The sequence below is a fragment of the Pocillopora verrucosa genome, chromosome 7 (genome assembly GCF_036669915.1).
Source record: "Pocillopora verrucosa isolate sample1 chromosome 7, ASM3666991v2, whole genome shotgun sequence".
NCBI lineage: Eukaryota > Metazoa > Cnidaria > Anthozoa > Scleractinia > Pocilloporidae > Pocillopora > Pocillopora verrucosa.
In genome coordinates, this window is record NC_089318.1 from 7,907,021 (window position 1) to 7,927,348 (window position 20,328).

At 41.5% G+C, this 20,328-nt stretch overlaps 1 protein-coding gene across 1 annotated transcript; it reads right to left on the reverse strand.

The window, feature by feature from the left end:
- Positions 1-607: 607 nt before the first annotated feature.
- On the reverse strand, positions 608-17,615 carry LOC136282454 (tetratricopeptide repeat protein 28-like). The gene is made up of 16 exons (XM_066170108.1): positions 17,124-17,615; positions 16,650-16,907; positions 11,679-11,825; positions 11,418-11,528; positions 10,213-10,258; positions 9,937-10,002; positions 8,678-8,839; positions 8,358-8,498; positions 7,635-7,702; positions 6,887-7,171; positions 6,469-6,799; positions 4,069-4,260; positions 3,253-3,540; positions 2,524-2,700; positions 1,330-2,340; positions 608-1,170 (listed from the first exon to the last, which is right to left on the reverse strand). Exons 1-16 carry the CDS (start codon positions 17,613-17,615, stop codon positions 608-610), a joined length of 4,338 nt encoding a protein of 1,445 aa, XP_066026205.1.
- Positions 17,616-20,328: the final 2,713 nt, after the last annotated feature.

Below are 20,328 nucleotides of genomic sequence, written 5' to 3' on the forward strand. Positions count from 1 at the left end.
AACACTGATAATGGTGATTTTAAGACATCATATGAAAAAAAAACAAATAAACAAACAAACAGTAGTTTTAGAAGGATATCAAAGATTAAGCTCGTAAAAGCAGTTCAGACAAGCAAAAAGGCAACTCTTGAATCAATGGAAATCTGCCCTCTTGTTAAACTTGACTTTGGCCGTCTTTTGGTTCTTCCTGCTTTGAAAACATCGGTAGCTTACTGGTTTCTGGTCCAAATATCAGCATTTGTAGATATCCGAAAACTCCCTGGGATTCCAATGCTCACTGCCTTAACTGAAAAATAAAAGAATCTAAGTTTAGGGAGGATAGTTGAGTTGCCATGAAATATTTCTTAGCACATGAAACGATACATTGCACCACAGGATTGTTTTAAAAGAAATTTGCTATTTTACTCTTATCATATTTCCAAAAAAGAATGTTATCATCGTAAATGTGCCCACTTGATTGTACTGCATCTCAGTTTGCGGAGAGAAAAATAAAATTCATAACCAAAACAACACGCAAATCAGTGCTCACATATGAGCAAAGATTATGATTTAATGTAACTTTGTATTGAATAGAGTGTATCAACAGAATTATTACTTGCTGCAGCCTCTAAATCTCCTTGAAATCCAGGCTGACGTCGTCACCAATGAGTACAAATGGTGCCCAGAAAATCTCCTTCTTGAACTTTTCGATTTCTCTCATACACTTCATGGCCTGATTGAGAGCTTCACTTGCCTTCTTGCCTTTGCCAAGTGCATCGTAGAAGAAACTCATGAACTCCACGGTTCCCTCGTCGCTAATCGACCACAAGGTTACCACAACAGATCTGGCACCGGCACCCAAAAGGACACGCGCCATGCCGACCACACCCTCGGCCATGACCTCCCCACGAGCAGTGTCACAGCAGCTAAGTACAACCAGACGTGCTCGCAACCCAGCCTCTATAACATCTTTCATCGTCAGCAAATAGTCTTTCTCTTGCGGCTGAGGGTTATCTCTTGTGGTGTTTGGTGCCAGGATAACTTCTCCAGTTTCTTTTTTGCCGTGCGTTGCTATGTGAACTAAGGCCACTGATGATATTCGTTTTAACACTTCATCTTTTGTTGCCATTTCTCCAGTGAGAGGGGAGACATTGAGGATACGTCCGATCATCTCCACTTCTTGCCTTGCTCCTGGATGTTGCACCAAAAGACTTTTCTTACAGATAATATGTTTGAAACATGGGTCGCCGACAAGCAATGCACCAGTCTTCATGTGAAAGTCAGTTGGACAATCATGAATTAGTTGCAAGGTCGTCAGAGAGGGAAGCACACGAATTCTGAAAGAATCACTTAGATATGATGAGTTGGAGTCCTGCAACGCTGCATAAGGTACAAGGCAAAATGACCCCTCAGGAACGAATGTGATCTCGTCATTGCCTTCGATCAGGTCAGCAATAGGAGTAACGATGATGTCATGCAGCTTCTTTAAAGCACTTGATTGGGAGTACCTCACATCAACTCGGATCATATCCTCTTCAGTCGGCGAGTCAAGCGAAGGATTTTCGATGGCAGCAGTACCTCTTGCACCGATCTCCTTAAGAGCAGTTTTGTTCAGAAGGTGGATGAAACATTCCAATTCATCCTCATACTTATAATTGTTCACGTGTACTTCTCTCATCCAGATATTATGTTCACTGAGGCAAACCCAGAGGTAAACGCGTGGTCCACTAGTAGCTATGAAAACTGTGCTCAATGGAACCCATCTCAGAGAAATGCGGGATGCGCTGGGCGTTAAAGAATTTCCAGGCTGATATTTTGTGACCATGAGATCTCTCAGAGCTTGAGCACGTCCTTTCTCTGCGGCAAAAAGAGCCTCCACAACTTGACCTCGATTGAGATTTATACGCCACAAACCTTTGTATGCTGCTTGGTGCTGATTACGATAACAAATCTTCCACTGATCGTTAAGTTGAAGACTGGCTCTGATATCATCATATAATTCTACACTCGAGTAATAACAGTCAAAGGCTTTCATAAGGTTTCCTTGGCACTCGAAACTGCTTCCAAGGGAACAGAGTGAGCACGCCTCTCCAGCCTTATCTCCCACTTCTTTGGATATTTCTAGGTAACGTGCAAAACAAGCAATAGCTGTTTTCAACTCTCTCTGAGCCTGACAAATCCTGCCGAGAAGGTAATAACTTTTTCCCTCTTCAGCCTTGTTTCCCACTTCTTTAACAATGTCTAGATGACGTTGATTGTACTCGATGGCTGTTTTGAACTGTCCTAAACTTTGATAAGTGTTGCCGAGATTGCCATAACTGATTGCCTCTCCGGCTTTGTCTCCCACCTCTTTAGCAATTCCTAGATGAAGTTGATGGTGCTCGATGGCTGTTTTGAACTGTCTTAAACTTTGATAAATTTTGCCGAGATTGCCATAACTGATTCCCTCTCCGGCCTTGTCGCCCACCTCTTTAGCAATTTCTAAATGACGTTGATGGTACTGGATAGCTGTTTTGAACTGTCCAATACTGTCATAAGCGTTACCGAGATCGCCATAACCTTTTCCCTCTCCGTCCTTGTCTCCCACCTCTTTAGCAATCTCTAGATGACGTTCATGGTAGTGGATGGCTCTTTTAAACTGTCCTAAACAATTATAAACCTTGCCAAGACTGCCATAACTTCTTCCCTCTCCGGCCTTGTCTTCCACTTCTTTAGCAATTTCTAGATGACGTTGATGGTACCGGATGGCTGTTTTGAACTGTCCTAGACCGTCATAAGCGTTGCCGAGATTGCCATAACCTTTTCCCTCTCCGGCCTTGTCTCCCACCTCTTTAGCAATTTCTAGATGAAGTTGATGGTACTGGATGGCTGTTTTGAACTGTCCTAAACAATTATAAGCGTTGCCGAGACTGCCATAACTGATTCCCTCTCCGGCCTTGTCTCCCACCTCTTTAGCAATCTCTAGATGACGTTGATGGTACTGGAGGGCTGTTTTGAACTGTCCTAGACCTTTATAAGCGTTGCCGAGATTGCCATAACTTTTTCCCTCTCCGGCCTTGTCTCCCACTTCTTCAGCAATTTGTAGATGACGTTGATGGTACTTGATGGCTGTTTTGAACTGTCCTAGACCATTATAAGCGTTGCCGAGACTGCAATAACTTCTTCCCTCTCCGGCCTTGTCTCCCACCTCTTTAGCAATTTGTAAATGACGTTGATGGTACTCGATCGCTGTTTTGAACTGTCCTAGACCGTCATAAGCGTTGCCAAGATTACCATAACTTTTTCCCTCTCCAGCCTTGTCTCCCACATCTTTAGCAATTTCTAGATGACGTTGATGGTACCGGATAGCCGTTTTGAACTGTCCTAGACAATTATAAGCGTTGCCGAGACTGCTATAACTGATTCCTTCTCCGGCCTTGTCTCCCACCTCTTTAGCAATTTCTAGATGACGTTGATGGTACTGGATCGCTATTTTGAACTGTCCTAAACCATTATAAGTGCTACCATGATTGCCATAACTTCTTCCTTCACCGGCCTTGTCTCCCACGTCTTTAGCAATATCTAGATGGCGTCGATGGTACTTGATGGCTGTTTTGAAATGTCCTAGACCTTGATAAGCGTTGCCGAGACTGCAATAACTGATTCCCTCCCCGGCCTTGTCTCCCACCTCTTTAGCAATTTCTAGATGACGTTGATGGTACTGGATGGCTGTTTTGAACTCTCCTAGACCTTGATAAGCGTTACCGAGATTGCCATAACTGATTCCCACTCCAGCCTTATCTCCCACCTCTTTAGCAATTTCTAGATGACGTTGATGGTACTGGATGGCTGTTTCGAACTGTCCTAGACCTTGATAAGCGTTGCCGAGACTGCCATAACTGTTTCCCTCCCCGGCCTTGTCTCCCACTTCTTTAGCAACTTCTAGATGACGTTGATGGTACTGGATGGCTGTTTTAAACTGTCCTAAACCTTGATAAGCGTTACCGAGATTGCCATAACTGATTCCCTCTCGGGCCTTGTCTCCCACCTCTTTAGCAATTTCTAGATGACGTTGATGGTACTGGATGGCTGTTTCGAACTGTCGTAGACCTTTGTAAGCGTTGCCGAGATTGGCATAACTATTTCCCTCTCCGGCGTTGTCTCCCACGTCTTTAGCAATTTCTAGTTGACGTTGATGGTACCGGATGGCTGTTTTAAACTCTCCCAGACCACTGTAAGAGTTGCCGAGATTGCTATAACTTCTTCCCTCTCCGGCCTTGTCTCCCACTTCTTTAGCAATCTCTAGATGACGTTGATGGTACTGGATGGCTGTTTTAAACTGTCCTAGACCTTGATAAGCGTTGCCGAGACTGCCATAACTGATTCCCTCTCCGGCCTTGTCTCCCACATCTTTAGCAATCTCTAGATGACGTTGATGGTACTGCATGGCTGTTTGGAACTGTCCTAGACCGTTATAAGCGTTGCCGAGACTGCAATAGCTAATTCCCTCTCCGGCTTCGTCTCCCACCTCTTTAGCAATTTCTAGATGACGTTGATGGTACTGGATGGCCCTTTTAAACTGTCCTAGGCTATTATAAGCGTTGCCGAGACTGCTATAACTTCTTCCCTCTCCGGCCTTGTCTCCCACCTCTTTAGCAATTTGTAAATGACGTTGATGGTACTGGATGGCTCTTTTGAACTGTCCTAGACCTTGATAAGCGTTGCCAAGACTGCCATAACTGATTCCCTCTCCGGCCTTGTCTCCCACTTCTTTAGCAATCTCTAGATGACGTTGATGGTACTGGATAGCTCTTTTGAACTGTCCTAGACCGTCATAAGCGTTGCCGAGACTGCAATAACTGATTCCCTCTCCAGCTTTGTCTCCCACGTCTTTAGCAATTTCTAGATGACGTTGATGATACTGGATGGCTGTTTTGAACTGTCCTAGAACATCATACGCGTTGCCGAGACCGCCATAACTGATTCCCTCTCCGGCCTTGTCTCCCACTTCTTTAGCAACTTCTAGATGACGTTGATGGTACTGGATGGCTGTTTTGAACTGTCCTAGACCACTATAAGCGTTGCCGAGACTGCCATAACTTTTTCCCTCTCCGTTCTTATTTCCCACCTCTTTAGCAATTTCTAGATGACGTTCATAGTATTGGATGGCTGTTTTGAACTCTCCTAGACCCTGATAAGCGTTGCCGAGACTGCCATAACTGATTCCTTCTCCGGCCTTGTCTCCCACTTCTTTAGCTATCTCTAGATGACGTTGATGGTACTGGATGGCTGTTTTGAACTCTCCTAAACCTTGATAAGCGTTGCCGAGATTGCCATAACTGATTCCCTCTCCGGCTTTGTCTCCCACCTCACTAGCAATCTCTAGATGACGTTGATGGTACTGGATGGCTGTGTTGAACTGTCCTAGACCTTGATAAGCGTTTCCAAGACTGCCATAACTGATTCCCTCTCCGGCCTTGTTTCCCACCTCTTTAGCAATTTCTAGATGACGTTGATGATACTGGATGGCTGTTTTGAACTGTCCTAGACCACTATAAGCGTTGCCGAGACTGCCATAACTGATTCCCTCTCCGGCCTTGTCTCCCACCTTTTTAGCAATCTCTAGATGACGTTGATGGTACTGGGTAGCTGTTTTGAACTGACCTTGACCTTGATAAGCGTTGCCGAGATTGCCATAACTGATTCCCTCTCCGGCCTTGTCTCCCACCTCTTTAGCAATTTCTAAATGACGTTGATGGTACTGGATAGCTGTTTTGAACTGTCCTAGACCATCATAAGCGTTGCCGAGGTTGCCATAACTGATTCCCTCTCCGGCTTTATCTCCCACCTCTTTAGCAATTTCTAGATGACGATGATGGTACTGGATGGCTTTTTTGAACTGTCCTAGACCATTATAAGCGTTGCCCATATTTCCATAACTGATTCCCTCTCCGGCCTTGTCTCCCACCTCTTTAGCAATTTTTAGATGACGCTGATGGTACTGGATGGCTCTTTTAAACTGTCCTAGACCGTCATAAGCGTTGCCGAGATTGCCATAACTTTTTCCCTCTCCGGCTCTGTCTCCCACTTCTTTAGCAATCTCTAGATGGCGTTGATGGTACTGGATGGCTCTTTTGAACTCTCCTAGACCGTCATAAGCGTTGCCGAGACTGCAATAAGTGATTCCCTCTCCAGCCTTGTCTCCCACGTCTTTAGCAATTTCTAGATGACGTTGATGGTACTGGGTGGCTCTTTTGAACTGTCCTAGACCTTGATAAGCGTTGCCGAGATTGCCATAACTGATTCCCTCTCCGGCCTTATCTCCTACCTCTTTAGCAATCTCTAGATGACGTTGATGGTAATGGATGGCTGTTTTGAACTGTCCTAGACCGTCATAAGCGTTGCCGAGATTGCCATAACTGATTCCCTCTCCGGCCTTGTCTCCCACCTCTTTAGCAATTTGTAGATGATGTTGATGGTACTGGATGGCTGTTTTGAACTGTCCTAGACCTTTATAAGCGTTGCCGAGATTGCCATAACTGATTCCTTCTCCGGCCTTGTCTCCCACCTTTTTAGCAATATCTTGATGACGTTGATGGTACTGGATGGCTGTTTCGAAGTGTCCCAGACCTTGATAAGCGTTGCCGAGATTGCCATAACTGATTCCCTCTTCGGCCTTGTCTCCCACCTCTTTAGCAATTTTTAGATGACGTTTATGGTACTGGATAGCTGTTTTGAACTGTCCTAGACTATTATAAGCGTTGCTGAGATTTCCATAACTGATTCCCTCTCCGGCCTTGTCTCCCACCTCTTTGGCAATTTCTTGATGACGTTGATGGTACTGGATGGCTGTTTTGAACTGTCCTAGACCTTGATAAGCGTTGCCGAGACTGCCATAACTGATTCCCTCGCCGGCCTTGTCTCCCACTTCTTTAGCAACTTCTAGATGACGTTGATGGTACTGGATAGCTGTTTTGAACTGTCCTAGGCTTTGATAAGTGTTGCCAAGATTGCAATAGTTTCGTCCCTCCTCGGTCTTATCTTCCACTAGTTTAGCAATTTCTAGTTGACGCTGATGATACTTGATAACAGTTTTAAACTTTCCTAGTTCTTGATAAGCGTTGCCGAGATAGGAAGAACTGTTTGCTATGAGTATTAGTTCAGCATTAGTTGTCCTTAGTAATTGAAGGAGACGTTTGTTGTCATTTTCAATCTTAAAACGTGTCAAGGATAGATAAATCATGAGCAGATTTGCGAAAATGCAGTGGAAATGTATATTTTAAAAAAGCAGTGAGAGTATTAGATAGAACCTTAAAACTGGAATGATGATTCGAACGTAGGTTTTTTTCAGATATTTGATTCCAAGTTATTGGAGAGTTTCATCCAGCTCTGAAGTGCATTTATTGGTTTAGGTTCGGTCGGTATGACGATGCTCGTCTGAAGACAAAAATGAGGGATATTCAGCTCAAACTCTGGGAATTAATTAATATAGCCTTTTCTATTGAGCAAAGTTTCGTGGAATAGTCGAAAGAACTCTTTAAGGATATTTCAGCTTCTTTAAACTGCTCAGTGCAGTATAAGAGAATCGAACATTGCTTGCATTATGTGTTGATTTCCCTTGAAATATCACTCGCATTGCATCACGTATCACGTTTGAAACATTTGTTAAAGGATACGGCCAATCCCATCTGCAACCAGCTCCTTGCTTCTTTGTACAAGCAAAGTTCGACACAAGCTCTGGCTCCTGAAAAGGAGAGAATAATCATCACTGTTAAAGTATAAACGTACTGATAAAATGGACTTAATTTCCCATTTAGCCTGGAACAAAAATTGTGAGAATGAAAGAGACTTGAACTTGTAGAAGAACTGGAAATTAACAATAAGGAGCTAATAGAAAGCGGCTACCAATTAAGCTTCAATTGATGATGATAACGATAAATTTATCGCGCGCATTCTTCATTTTAATGTGCTATTGTGCGCTTTTCAACTCTTGTCGGGGAAGTTTTCGGGCAGACTGCTGTGAGCAGTTTACAACTTTGGAAAGGGAATTTTTCAGGTGCCTCCTTGAGTTACACAGAAGATGCAAGAAACGGGGCTTACGGTTTTCCGTTCTTATCCGGGACTAGAATATCAAATCATTTGCATATGTCACAGCTTAGGCGGCAGCACATTGTCCTCAGATATTTTAAGACTCAGGGAGACGGTCTAGTCTAGGGCTTGAACCCTCGACCTCCAGCGCTCTACAACGTGAACTAAACAGGCGGTGGTATTTTAGAGCTTACTGACATTTTATTATGCTTTTTACCCACATAGCAGACATTGACCACCACAAACCACACAATCCTCTTTTGACGAAATCAGAGAATAGAAAGTTGATGGATTATGTCTGAAAAACCCACCTTTCTTAATAGCTTTGATTAAAGTGGGTTCCAATTGAACGGCAACTGTTGCATCATCGAGACATTCCACGTAGTTTGCTATGAGATTCAGGAAATAAGGCTTAAAAAAGTGGTCATCATATGGAATTGCAACAAAGAAGCCTTAGAAGATAACAATTGCTTAAAATGTAACGAGGATCATTCCTTTGCTTAATTTTCATCCGCTACAGGGCGATTTATATATTTTCTCAATTTTTTTCTTTTTCTAGATGCAGATTGTGTATTCCTTTATCTTGTAACACTGCACGACAGATTTATATGTTTACATATGAAATTGTTACCCAAACGGAAATGAGCTGTCGCCCTGTTGCTGTAAAGCTTGGCGTTCATCCGTTTATCTTTGCAGTTCACTCGAAGTCCTTCCGTGTAGAGGTTTATCGCGTTATTAGCTTCTTCTTGTCTGTATTCTCTGTTACCTTTCTCCAGACTTACTTTCGCTATTTCTGAAAACACAACTTTTTAGTGTTAACGATTTAGTAATGAGTGATACGACCCTTGACGGATGATGCCAACTTTATGTATCCAAACGAACTTTTAGGTTAAAGGAGCTTAGAGCTATGAGAAAAAACAACCAGAAAAGTTTAATATCTGTCCATTTTGGCTGTGTGCAAGCTGCTGGGAGTCTGGGCTGTAGCTTGGCTATTACCACAAGTTTATCAATTTACATTTAGGTCGAGAGGCTTTCCAAACCCCTTTTAAACCTGGCTTACGTTGTCCAAAATATCAAAAGTTTCACCGGAAGATCCTCTCTTAACTCAATTTTGTTCAAAATTGCCCTTCACGAGAATTTATCTCTGCATTTTGTTTTCTTTAAAATATGCAAGCTATTTGGATTTTTAGCTGTAGCCTGGCTATAACCACATCAAGTCTGATCGGTTTACATTTAGGTCGAGAGACTTTCCAATGACCCTTATACACCTGAGTTACGTTTTCCAAAATTTCATGTTAGAATATAAAACCCCATAAGTTATTGCATCAAGCAAAGCAAGGCCAGGACCGAAAAAGGTTAAAACTTGTGAATGTTCTGATAACGAAAAAAAAGAACATCGCACTGAGAGTCTGAGAATGACAAGAGTTCGTGGTTTAACCATCGTTCAGAAAATTGCGCTGGAAAAAAAGGTTTTTTTGTTTTTGTCTTTTTGTTTTTATCACTTGGTTTTTCTCATACACGTAATTGTCTATTGAGAACATACTCGAAGAGGCTAACTGCAGAAATTTGATTGAGAAAGTATAACTTTCCAGCGAAGTGCCATTTTGCCTGTTGTGAAAGTCAGCGGTTCCACATTTTGTTGGCTGGTGGTTTACAGCGTGGGCCTGGTGTTGACATAACTGTCTAAAGAGGAGTGAAATGTTTAGAAGACCAAAACAGGCGATACGGCCGAGACAAAATGCCTCCTCTTCTTTTACCGGTAACAAAGTCTGAAATTTAAAGAAACAATCTTTTGCTGTTTCAAAAACTTATTCATAGAACATGCACAAATTTTGATGTAAATGTGAAAAAAAACTTCATTGGGCCTTCTTTCAAAAAATCTTTTCTCACCTCTTAAAAGGTCATCGTCTACATCCAGTTCAGCGTCACTTGACGTAACTTGACTTTCCTCTGTCGCTGAAATTACCGTGAAGATATTTCGACTTTGTTAGTAATTACAACTATGTGCAATCACAACTAGCGTTCTAATACTGGTGTATTTAGTGGATTCCTGAAACCTTCAAGTCGAAGTGATCCAAAAAATTGTACACCAGATTTAAGGTATACTTAATCAACAAACAGTATAAAATTACCATAAAGAAGTCTTTCCTCGTTGCCTTTTCTTACCTGTAGCTGGAAACTCAATTTTTTTAATTGAATCAATTGCACTGCGCTACATCGTTAAATAAAAAAAAGGAGACTCAAATGAAAGTAACCTGAAGAAAACGTTGTATACTTAATCATAGAGGATGAATGAGAATCTCAAAGTTTCCTCCGTCACGCTATTGCGGTTGCGTGACAGCTCCAGTCAAGTTCAGCGGGTTATGTGTCATGTTTGTTTTTTTCATTCGTTTTTTTGTTTGCTTGTTTGCTTTTTAGTCTTTTCTAATGAACGTCGTTCAAGGCTGTCCCTTATCAAAATGCGTGAGTTGCAAGAAACAACCAAATTGAACCCGGTAGGCATGAATAAACACAGATAAAATTTTATGCAATAAAAGACTATTTCTCTCATTTCTTCATTTTATCGCGTGTGGGGCTGGGAGAATTCGCGAACCTTATTTAAGCCCGAAACACCTTCGAGGGTCTACGTAACCGTCACGAATTCTAGCAATGCCTCGCAAGCCTATTGCGTAACGCGTAACGAAACATGTTTATCGACCCGTGGTAGCGAGTGTAAGATCTCTGTTCTTCTACAAAGCGCATGTGTAAAATTTCCCTCAAAGCTATCGAAAATTGCTGGACAAAGGTTCTTTAACGAAGTCATAAGTTCTAGTAAATAAAATATTCCAATCATTTTTTTTTAACGAACCTGGAAATTTTGAACAACTGGAGGTAGCTGGCTCTTTACCAAATTATTTTGGGAAAGGACCCGATTTTTTCATTTCGAATTCAAAAAAGGCACTAAATACGAGATTATTCTGAGGGACTGGAGCAGATGGCACTGGGAAGTGTCCTTTTCATCAAAATTCTTGTTATAAAGAAACTTTATCTAAATCAAATTAAGACACATTTTTAATTCTAAAAGTTTGCTTCAATGACTGAAAATACGTGTGATGGTCTATCACGTTCAGTGTTTATAAATGAGAACCTATTCATCGCTTCTAAAAAACTGAAACATACTAATGCTTTAAAGTCTTATAACGAGATCACATGGCGAAGTCCATCATACGGCGAAGTTACATAACTTGAACAGGGTCAACATTATTCTGTCCTTCCATCCAGGACAAGCATTTTTTAAAACATTCTGCTGCCTCTGAATTGGAAACTTGTTTCTCCTCCTGACCATCATCTTCCTCATCGCTACTTTAATTTTCATTGGAATTTCCGGTTACGGTCACTAAAATCTGTTCATCTGACATCTGTTCCGTAGTTGGGAGCTCATTGTCTAGATTGAGCCAGTCTTCCAGGTCGTGAGCATTTAGCGAATCTTCATTTCCAACTTGCTGGACATGTTGAAGCATTTCAACCATTGACTTGGAAGAATGCTGTTCTTCAGGCTCTGAATTTGGCTGGCTGTTGTCAGAGTGGATTTTAAGTTTGTTGTAAGCCTTGCGGATGGATTCTGGGCTTGCTTTATCCTAAGCGTCGCAAACCATGTAAAGTGCATCCTTCACTGTGTGAAGCTTTACAATGTCCTTAATGCTCTGTGTGTGATCGAGGTCTTGAGCGCAAACAACTTTCTGGAGAAGCTTTCTCTTGTATCGATTCTTCATCGCTTGCAAGACTCCTTGATCCATCGGCTGAATGAGAGAGGTAGTTGTTGAAAACTGGACCGAGAGTGTCACGTATTTTTCTTACCCCCCACGAATTGAACTTTGAACTCTTGATGAAAACTAAAAAAAAAAAAGAAAAATGAAAAGGAATGCGTGAAAGCTGTCTTGTATATTTTTATTCTGGAATACAGTCTTTAGTCGAAGTTGTCCTGTTGTATACGTTTTATACATTTGGTGCCGAGACCCGGGACTCGAAAACCGGGATTCTACCGCTCTGAAGAACGTCTTGAATGAAATTGTTGTGAATGCGAGCTGGAAGCACGTGGGTGACATGTCGCAGTCGGGAAAGAAGAAATTGAAGAATCTGAGGAAATTTCGCGACGGTCATCGAAAGTTTGTCGAGAAAACTATCGAAGATGCTAAAGGGTTAATCGCTGAAGGTAATCTCGTCGAAGTGAAAAGGCTGAAATTTCTTCGAACCGCTCTTGAAACGAAGTATTCGGAGCTTCAATCGCTCGATCGCAAAATTGTGGATCTGGTGGATGACGTTGAAGTTATTGATACCGAAGTCTGTGAGAGCTGTGAGCTAATGAGCTCCATTCAGGAGTGTATTGTAGAGTTAGAATCTGTTTTGGAAGCTCAAGAAAGTAAGGGAAAGAGCCAGAAATCCCCTTCCGTGGTGCAACCTGTTTCTCCCGAAAGCGCGGGAACTTCTCAAGGTCACGTTTCGAAAGCTTTCACACATGCAAAGTTACCCAAGCTTGAGCTGAAGAAATTCCACGGAAATCCCATGCATTGGTATCCTTTCTGGGAATCTTTCGAGTCTGCGGTTCACAAGAACCCAAATCTGTCTTCCGTGGATAAATTCAACTATCTGAAGTCACTTCTCACTGGCACTGCACAAAGTTCGGTCGCTGTTCTAGCCCTGACGAGTGCTAAATACGAAAAGGCGGTTGATCTACTGAAACAAAGATTCGGAAATCGGCAGATGGTGATTTCTAGCCACATCGAAGTGCTCACCAAACTCCCCAAGGTGGAATCCATTGGCGAAGTTAAGAAACTCCGAAGCTTGTACGACACAGGGGAATCTCATGTTCGTGGATTAGAAGGTATGGAAATCTCTTCCGAGATGTATGGTTGTTTCTTAACACCAATAGTTATGCAGAAATTACCGGAGGAAGTTTTGAATCGCTATCACTCGCAATCTGGAATCGGAGACATGGAATCTGAAAGATATTTTGGTTGAATTTCACAAGGAACTGCAACTGAGAGAACAATGTCTTGTCAACAACAAAGAGTTCAGATCCTCAAATCAGAGAGGTGAGTTGCCACCTTCTACATCAGCTTTGTACACTGACAGTTCTAAGGATAAGCAGTCTTCTCGTGTTTGGTGTTCATTTTGCAATCAAAACTATCAGAGTTCTAATTGTAATGTTGTCACAAGTACTGAATCTAGAAAGGAAGTTCTTAAAAAGAAAGGCAAGTGTTTCCTTTGTCTCAAGCAAGGGCATTTGGCACGTAACTGTCAAGCTCATATGAAATGTCTTAAGTGTCAAGGAGCTCACCACGTAGCAATTTGTGGTGATTCTCAATCAACCCTGGGTGGGCAAGATCAAGATAATGTGGCCAGTGTATCTACCAGTATGTATGTGGATCAGTCTAGAGGGTCTGTGTTGTTGCAGACGGCAACCGCTGAAGTTGTGCGTCCAGATAATGACACTTCTTCCCTAAGTGTTCGCCTGGTATTTGACTCATGCAGTCAGAGATATTACATAACTAAGAACCTTAAAGACAGACTGAAGTTACCAGTGCTTGGTAGAGAGTCACTTCTGATTAAAACTTTTGGTGAGTCTGATGCCAGACTACGAACATGCGAAATTGTTCAAGTGGGTATCAAAACCATGTGTGATGCAATTGTCTACATACAAGCCTATGTGGTACCAGTCATATGTGGCCCCCTGACCCAACAACCCACAGAGCTCGCTCCGTCTAGCTGTGAACATCTGCACGGCCTCTCTTTAGCCGATAGGTGTGGTAGAGGAGATCTGCCTATCAGTATTCTCATTGGTGCTGATCGTTTTTTGGTCATTGGTTGAAGGAACCATAGTGAGAGGTGCACCGTGGGAACCTGTTGCTCTTGCCACCAAACAAGGATATGTCCTCTCTGGCCCCACCATGATTATGTCTCACAATCACAATGGTAACACAGTGAATCTTACTGCAACACATGTTCTGAAAGTGGAAGCGAGTGTTGTCAATCGGGATGCAATTGCCTTTGAACTTGAAAAATTCTGGGACTATGAATCACTTGGGATTCGAAATGACATTTTGTCTCTGTATGACAAATTTGTTAGCAAAGTTGAATTTACGGAGGGAAGATATCAAGTACAGCTACCCTTCAAGGAAGACCATGAGCTGCTTCCAGATAATTTTGCGTTGTGCAAGTCAAGGCTAGTTTCACTGCTGAAGCGTCTGAATTTGAAGCCTGAGGTGTTAAAGCACTATGATGACGTCATCCGAGATCAGGAAAAACAGGGAATCGTGGAACCAGTGCAGCAAGGTACTAATAATGGTGTGGGCAAGGTACATTACCTTCCTCATCATGAAGTGATCCGTGTCGACAAGGACACTACTAAACTGCGTATTGTTTATGACGCCAGTGCTCGATCAGGAAGGAACACACCAAGCCTTAATGACTGTCTGTATGCTGGTCCCCCACTGTCTCCTTTCATTTATGACGTCCTCCTGAGGTTCCGGGCTCACAAGGTAGCCCTCATAGGAGACATTGAGAAAGCCTTCTTAAATGTTTCAGTTCACCCAAGAGATCGTGACTATCTTCGTTTCCTGTGGATTGACGATATCACAAGCAGTCGCCCGAAACTCCAAGTGTATCGATTTGCAAGAGTTGCATTTGGTGTCTCCTCAAGTCCCTTCTTATTAAACGCAACAATTCGTCATCATTTATCTTCTGCTGACATCCCCAGAGAGTTTGCTGAGAGAATTCTGAAAAGATTGTTCGTGGATGACTTTGTTAGTGGAGATGATTCCGATAATTCAGTTCTCGAGATGTATGAGAATCTGAAGTGGTCTTTCAAGAATGGCGGCTTCAATATGAGAAAGTGGGTCTCCAACTCCAAAGTCCTGCAGGAAAGAATTGAACAATCTGAAAGTCGGCCTCATCAAGTTTCAAGCAGTTTTGTTAAGGAACACCCGATTCAAGAGGAAGATGAAACCTACTCAAGTTCTCTGTTTGAGACAGCGAAGAACTCCACGACATCAAAACTCAAAGTACTTGGAGTTGGTTGGGATAGGGAGAAAGATTTGTTGCTCTTGGATCTGACCTCTTCACTAGAAACTGACAATACTTGTCTGGTTACGAAGAGAGCTATTCTTGGTACAACAAGCAAGCTGTATGACCCCCTGGGACTACTGAGTCCAGTCATCATTCCACTGAAGATCATCTTTCAATCTATTTGCAAGGGGTTGGTTGGGGTGACCCGGTGGATTCATTTATCCATGAACAGTGGTTAAAGCTTGTTCAAGATGCTAAGCAGGTGGGAGTGGTACAACTGAAGAGACACTACTTCCATGGTTGGTCAAAAGCAGATTTGCAAAGTGTTCAACTCCATGGTTTTGGGGATGCAAGTGAGAAGGCCTATGGAGCAGTCGTGTATTTACGCGTTGAAACAGCCACTGGAACTGTCTTCACCCAGCTTGTGTCATCAAAAACCAGAGTTGCCCCGATGAATGGAGAAGCCATACCTCGACTGGAGTTAGTAGGCGCTCTCATTCTGGCCCGATTAGTCAATACGGTGTTGAGAGCATTTGACGGAATATTGAAAGTTGATTCTGTACATTGCTGGTTAGATTCTCAAATTGCTCTGTGGTGGATTTGGGGTGTAAGTAGAGAATTCAAGCAATTCATTCAGAACAGAGAGGTTGAGATCCGTCGACTTACAAAGCCAGCTCAGTGGAATTATTGCCCCACGGAATCCAATCCAGCTGACATCTGTTTGCGTGGGTCAATGACCTCGAAATTGATCACCAATCAGTTGTGGAGGAGTGGCCCTGAGTTTCTTAGGGGTGAGAAGGAGCAGTGGCCAAGTCTTAAAATGAACTCTGTTGAAGTAACAAGTAATGATTCAGATCCTCGCCTAGAACTGAAGAAGGGAAGCTGTAACAACAGCAAGAAACAGCATGACAGTTCAGTTCTTGTGAACATTGCCTCTGGAGAGGCGACTTCAGAAAATCGGCTAAATCTTGATTGCATCATTCCCTTGGAAAAGTTCAGTAGTCTTCAAAGACTGATGCGAGTCACCGCATATGTTTTGCGATTTGTCTCTAATCTCAAGCAAAGTAAAAAGAAGAAGGAATTGATTGATGGAGAAGTAACGCAAGAAGAGATGGATCAAGCAAGAGAACTTTGGATCAAGGAGGTGCAGAGATCCGACTACAATGACAAGAACTTTGACCAGGTCAAGGTCTCGTTATCACTGTTTACGGATGACAAGGGAATCTTGAGGTGTGGTGGTCGTCTTAAAAATGCCCCGATTCCATATGATGCTCGTTTTCCGATATTCCTTTCAAGATGTTCACGATTCACCTACCTGGTTATCAATGACTGTCACTTCAAGGTTCTTCACAATGGTGTGAGGGATACACTCACAGAACTAAGATCAAGATTCTGGGTGACGAAAGGGAGGATTTTTGAACTTTTTTTTTGAACTCTTGATGAAAACTAAAAAAAAAAAAAAAAGAAAAATGAAAAGGAATGCGTGAAAGCTGTCTTGTATATTGTTATTCTGGAATACAGTCTTTAGTCGAAGTTGTCCTGTTGTGTACGTTTTATACAGTAGTGTTCGGAGGAAGAAACATGCATGTTACAGACCCATCACGGCTGCTGAGTTCGTCGGGATGTGGAGAACAATTGTCTATCAACAACAGAGCTTTCGGGGAATGGATGTTCTGCAAACGCTGATGGCGTTTAACTGCTGGTACGAATTCTTTCGTTAACCACTCGGCAAAAATCTCCGAATTCATCCAGGCATTTCTTTGCGACTTGTAGGTGACAGGGAGCGCATCCATGTTTTCACTTTTGAAGCATCTTGGCTTTGCAGATTTCCCAATCAGAACAGGTTATAGTTTATGAGTTCCTGTAGCATTCGTGCAACCTGGAACAGTTAAACGATCTTTGGCTTTTTTGAATCCAGGAGCGGATTTCTCGCGACATGAGACGAGATTTCTTTGCGGTAAACACTTCCACAACAGTCCAGTTTCGTCCGCGTTGTAGATTTGTTCCGGTATCAGCCCTCTTTCCTCGATTACTTTGTTCAGTTTTTGTAAAAAGGGGTCAACAGCTTCTTCTGCTGCTGCAAGTTTCTCGCCTTGAATACTGAGGTTCCTTATGCCATGCCGATTTTTGAATTTGTCTAACCAACCAGTTGATGCCTTAAAGCTTTCATGATCAGCTGACTCGCCATTTAACTGCATAGAGAAATGTTTCGCTTTTCCCTGAAGAAGCGGTCCTGAAATTGGTGTTCCAGTTGACCTCTGCTGAATAAACCAGGTGTACAAGGCCTGATCCAACCGCTCGTCATTTGCAAGCTTCAGCGACTTTCGCTTCAATCCTTCGCTTGTCTCGATGTTGTTGGTGAGTTTCAGGATCTTGTCCTTGTTCTTGCGTATATCAGAGATCTGTTGCTTGCTAATACCAAATTCAAGCGCTAAATTTGTTCCTTTCTCTCCTTTATCTAAACGTGAAATAATTATTTGTTTATCTTTTATCGAGAGAACAGATCGCTTTCGCTTCTTAGACATTTATCGTTTTGAGTTATGATCGTCTCGTATGTTTACATAACCCACGCTCATCGAACTGATCAAGCATGACATTCCCTTAGCAACAAAACAATACTGAACCAATCAAAATTCAGCAGAACGCATTAGAATGCTTCTTGTCTCTTTTTGTCTCCGAGCGCTCGATCTTTCGAAAGCGGAGCGTGTAGTGCGCTGTTTTAAACGCAATTTTCCTGAATTTTAACATAACTTCTGAATTTTTTTTACCTCCCAAAGTTTTTAACATGTAAGGTCATTAATATTCATGAAAAAAACGGGACCAGAGAAAAAGTCCGGATAATCGAAGTCAAGAGCTCCAAACTGTCGTCCTTTCAAACAATTGAAAGTGAATAATGATTTATATAAATACTCTTTCTATCCAAGGACAGTAGTTTTGTGGAACAATATATCTCTAAGCTCTTCTAACATTGTTAATATAGATATATTTAGATCAAATGCTCTTTCATTCATTTAGGTCGGTTTAGCCCATACTAATTTTATCTTTGCGCTATTATATTATTTTGTTTTATCCAAGCTTTGTTTTATCTAAGCTTTGTTTTTCTTACATTGTTAAATCTTAAACTGTATAAAAATTATTTAATTTTATTCTCTGTAATTAGTCCTCCTGGTATAGTTATTACTGTTTCAGGAGTATCTCGATTAAAGATTTTTAAAGATTAAAGTCCGAATAATCGAGGTTCGACTGTACTGAATTTGCATTTGACGCCTGGCATATTTTTATTCCGAAAAGGACCTGAGAACTAATTTATTTCCCAGCAAGAACATAAACAAATATGGCCGATGATTCTAAGATCAGCGTGGCTCGTGTTTAACAATTTCTGTCATCGTTTTTAACATGGCGTCTCGTCACTTACTCAACATGGAAAATAAGGGATATTCTGCTGCATTGGGAAGTTTTTTGATGGGAGGAAATGACAATTTTACAGGATATTTTGACGCTTCGAACTCAGTTGCAGTCAATTCGATCGAGAGCAGTTGACTTCATTAATGTACTTTCCTATAATAGCCGAGTGTTTGGGATAGAGAACGACGGATTTTGAAGAACTGCATGGCGACTTAGGTCAATGAACAATGACAAAAGAACTGGCTCGGGAAGTAAGTTGTTTTTATTTATCGAGTCACTGTGAGTTTTGATGAATAGCAGAATCAGTACTAAATATGTCTCGATCGAGAGCAGACGGGACCATGAGCTCCTGATTGTTATATTTAGAAATTTTACAAATTTCCATACAGTTTCCTATATTATTTGGACGCCATTATGGAAGAAATGCGCAAGCGCGGCGCCATCTTGTCCAATATTTCTGCCAATGGTTTATTTTCGAGAGGTAATAGCTGGTTTTGATATTGACGAGAGTTATAATTATGTACAGCACGTTATCTAGCTTTGTCATATGCTCATCACGCGCTTCTGCCGCATAATTATCACGCACAGTTAAACCTTTAACTCCTGTGATCTAATTATTAATTCTCCCCTCTCCCTGCCACATGGTGTTAGTTCAAAGATAACGAATTCTACCTGATAAAACTTTGAGTATTCTTATTACCTGTTTGCTGGATAATGTATTGATATTACAGGGATAAGTTACACGTTATATCACTTTTAGGAGTTTAAGGCTTTAGGAAATTGTATCGCGTGAAAACTATTTAACAACGAGGCAAACGAGAGAAACTAGTGAAATTTATAATTGTACACAAGTGAAATATTTTTACGTCTGATAACAATAACACGAGAAAATTCGACTGAAATTAAACTTAATTGTAGTCAGCCGCATGAAAATTAAGATTACGATCTTTCATTGTAAATAACATGAGCTCTACAGCTATAATCAGTTGCAGAATGAAAATTGTTTTGTACCTGTTAAACTGTCATCCTCTGAATTCCTCTGTTCTCCAAATGACGTCATTTGTTAATTCTACATGCCTGAAAATATTAAAATATTATTACTTTGCTTTACAACAATTTCGATAAAAAATGAAGGTTACATATTCACGAGTTTAAAAGATCTATCTTCGTCTAATTCCCAGTTTCGTGATCAAAATTGGTGTTCTTCGTAGTTGTGCTTGTTTTTTATTTATTTTATTCTTATTTGTTTTTATTATTTGTTTACATGTTTCTGCATGACTATCAATTGATTCAGTTTGTAATTTAATGCAGCTCTTTTTCTTTTAGTGCGAAATACTCGCAATCTGCAAAATCCCTTTTCTCTTTAGAGCAGGAAATGTTGCATTCTGCTATAACTGAATCGATAAGGATGAATTCACACCGTGAGTTATATTGTACCAATGCAATTCCTCTTCAAGTTATTAACTCGATATATCCCTTGTTCAATGCGCTCTTTCGTGAGATGTCGAGAATAGTAATCCCATATGTACAAGCAGCCATGTATTATTTTGTTTATTATATAAACACCATAGGCATTTACAGACAGCCTTAAGGATTGAGAATTTGCCATTCATTCACCAACCTAATAAAGTGGCGCGAAAAGCGGGTGACGTCCAGCAGCTGATTAGCGATACCAATCAGCGTATTTTATATGATAAAGATTTGTTTTTGGTCATCTTCCCTTTAGCGTTACAGTTCTCTCAAATTCCACTTTCACCGTGACAACGTTTCTAAAAATAATAACGGTGAATTTTTTTTTACTGTAAACAACTCTCGCTAATTCTGCACTAAATA